The sequence below is a fragment of the Myotis lucifugus genome, unplaced genomic scaffold, assembly GCF_000147115.1.
Source record: "Myotis lucifugus unplaced genomic scaffold, Myoluc2.0 scaffold_60, whole genome shotgun sequence".
NCBI lineage: Eukaryota > Metazoa > Chordata > Mammalia > Chiroptera > Vespertilionidae > Myotis > Myotis lucifugus.
This window is the reverse complement of record NW_005871108.1, coordinates 2,327,890-2,330,715: the sequence shown is the minus strand read 5'-3', so window position 1 is coordinate 2,330,715 and position 2,826 is coordinate 2,327,890. Positions and strand designations below refer to the sequence as shown.

Sequence of the window (2,826 nt, the reverse complement as noted above, 5' to 3'; positions counted from 1 at the left end):
TACATTAATAAGTCACATGTTGCCCGGATGGCATGGGTCAGTGGTTGAGTGTGGACCTATGAACCAGGAGGTCACAGTTTGATTCCTGGTCAAGGCACATGCTCAGGTTGTGGACTCGATCCCCAGTGTAGGGTGTGCAGGAAGCAGCCGATCAATGATTCTCTCTCATCATTGACGTTTCTCTTTCTCTCTCTCTCTCTCTCTCTCTCTCTCTCTCTCTCTCTCCCCCTCCCTCCCTCCCTCCCTCTCCCTCTCCCTCTCCCTTCCTCTCTGAAACAAATAAGAATATATATATATTTTTAAAAAGTCACTTTTATGGGGGTGGGGGGACTATGATTCAACAAAGGACAGAAGTCAATCAGATCACTGTTTTTTAAATTCATTCAACAAATGTTGGTTGAACACCTGTTCCAGGCCAATGCTGGACACTGGGATAGAGCAAAACAGCATGGTCCCTACTCTATTGGGGTTCACAGCCTGTTTTCCAGTGGGGCCCCAGGAACTTCTCTATCCCTGCCCCTCACAGGAGAGGTGATGTTAAGGAGTTACAGAATCCTAGGACCGAGGTTGAAATCCTAGCCTTTTCATTCCCAAGCTGTGTGACCTTAACCAAGTCACTGCACTTCTCTAAGCCTCAGAGTCCTCATCTATCCAAAAGCAGCTCTGGAGGCCTCTGGAGCAGGGTTGGTCTGAGAAGTAAATGTGGAGAAGGGAGGTGAGTGGACCTGGCATGGAAAGTGGCACACAGTAGGCGCCCTCTGACTTGGTTACTTGTGGTTCAGAGAACATGGAGGAGGCTGCCCCATCTTCCAGAAGGCCTGAGTGTCTGTGCTGGGCTTTTTTTGTACCCCTGGCCCAAGGCTGCAGCTGGCGGGGAGCTCAGTTCAGAGTGACAGCCCTCAACCATGTCCTACTCTGTGCTAGGCTCGCAGAGGGTGCTGGATACTATGTAAGGGAGCCTGTTGCCTCCTCACCGCAGCCCGAACTGATGAAGAGTCACCAGCTCCACTTTAGAGATGGGAAGCAGGCTCAGCCTGGGTCAGGGACTTGCTTGAGACACCTCATGGGAGAGGGCATATCTCTGCCCAAATGTCTGTCCTCCCTACACCACTAGAGGGCGCCAGGGCTCAGCCGACGGCGTTTGGCTGGCTCTCATCACCGTCCCAGGTGCCCCACCCCACATCCACATCCACCCCACTGAGAGGAGATTAGGGAATAAACTGTGGCCTCAAGGGCTCTGCATTGTGGGGAGTAGGGAGAAGACCACGGCCTGGGAGGAGGAGAGGAGGAAAGCGGAACTGGAGGTGGGGACTGGAGAAGCCCTGGTGGCTTTTCGCGCCCCGTTCCCTAGCTCAGCACTTAGGTTCTAACTTCTCCCCTCTCTCATCGGGGATGACTGTCTCTCTCTGTCTCTCTGCCCCTCCCTCTCTTGTGTCTTGTGTGTGTGTCTCTCTCTGTATCCTCCTTTTTCTCTCTATCTCTGTAGGTTTATTTCTCTATTTCAGTGACTCTTTTTCTGTATACTACGTGCGTGTATGTGTGCACGTGTATTTTCTGTCTTATCTTTGTCTCTTTATGTCTCTGCCTCTATCTCTCTGTGTGTGTTTCTGTCTCTTGCTATCTCTCTACCTCTTTTGTCTGTCTCTGTCTCTTTTCCCCACTATCTCTGTCTCTTTACATCTCTGCCTCTATCTCTCTTTATTTCTATCTCTGTCTCCCTCTGTTTCACATCAGCCCCCCACCCCCACCCCCCCAGCCACCACCACACAGCACATGTGGGCTGAGGGTCTCACTCAGTCCCTTCCTTCCCAACTTTTTACCCCTGGCAGCTGCTCAAAACTTCCCAATCCAGGCCTCTCCTGCCCGCCCCTCTTGGGCCTTGGAGGAGGGGGTAAGGGAAGAAGGGAGGGCAGCCTGGCGGGCCCACCCCTTTTTGCCTTTCCAGGCTGGGAGGCTGGGCCAGTGGGCCTTTTAACCAGCCTGGGCGGGCTGTGCCGGACACCAGCCCTGGACGCAGTGCCTGGCTCCCGTGGTCCTGGCAGCCGCCAGCCCGGCCAGCCCAGCCAGCCAGCATGCAACAGCAGCCCCCACCCGGGCCCCTGGCCCCTGCAGCCGAGCCCACCAAGCCCCCCTACAGCTACATAGCCCTGATCGCCATGGCCATCCAGAGCTCCCCGGGTCAGCGGGCCACGCTCAGCGGCATCTATCGCTACATCATGGGCCGCTTCGCCTTCTACCGCCACAACCGGCCCGGCTGGCAGAACAGCATTCGCCACAACCTGTCACTCAACGAGTGCTTTGTCAAGGTGCCCCGTGACGACCGCAAGCCAGGCAAGGGCAGCTACTGGACCCTGGACCCCGACTGTCACGACATGTTCGAGCACGGCAGCTTCCTGCGCCGACGCCGACGCTTCACCCGGCGAGCAGGTGCCGAGGGCACCACGGGCCCGGCCAAGGCACGCCGAGGACCCCTCAGAGCCACCAGCCAGGAGGACCCTGGAGTCCCCGATACCACGACGGGCAGGCAGTGCCCGTTCCTGCCGGAGCTGCCAGAGCCCAAAAGCCTAACCTTTGGGGGACTGGTGGGGACCTTGCCAGCCAGCATGTGCCCGGCCACCACCGATGTCAGGCCCCGGCCATCTGTGGAGCCCAAAGAGATGCCCACACCCAAGCCTGCAGGCTCAGGGGAGCTCCCCATGGGCACCTCGTCTTCCTCGTGCCCAGCCTTTGGCTTTCCTGCCAGCTTCTCGGAGGCTGAGGGTTTTAGCAAGGCCCCTGCGCCCATCCTGACCCCCGAGGCGGGCCTTGGGAGCAGTTACCAGTGCC

General features: G+C 57.3%; 1 protein-coding gene across 1 annotated transcript in view; it reads left to right on the top strand.

The window, feature by feature from the left end:
• The first annotated feature begins 1,758 nt into the window (after window positions 1–1,758).
• Window positions 1,759–2,826, top strand: part of FOXS1 (forkhead box S1) — a 7,362-nt gene continuing 6,294 nt past the window's right edge. The window contains exon 1 of the mRNA XM_023754488.1: window positions 1,759–2,821. Within this exon, the coding sequence (XP_023610256.1) occupies window positions 2,073–2,821 (749 nt within the window). The 5' untranslated portion in view covers window positions 1,759–2,072. The remainder of the gene's footprint in view (window positions 2,822–2,826) is intronic.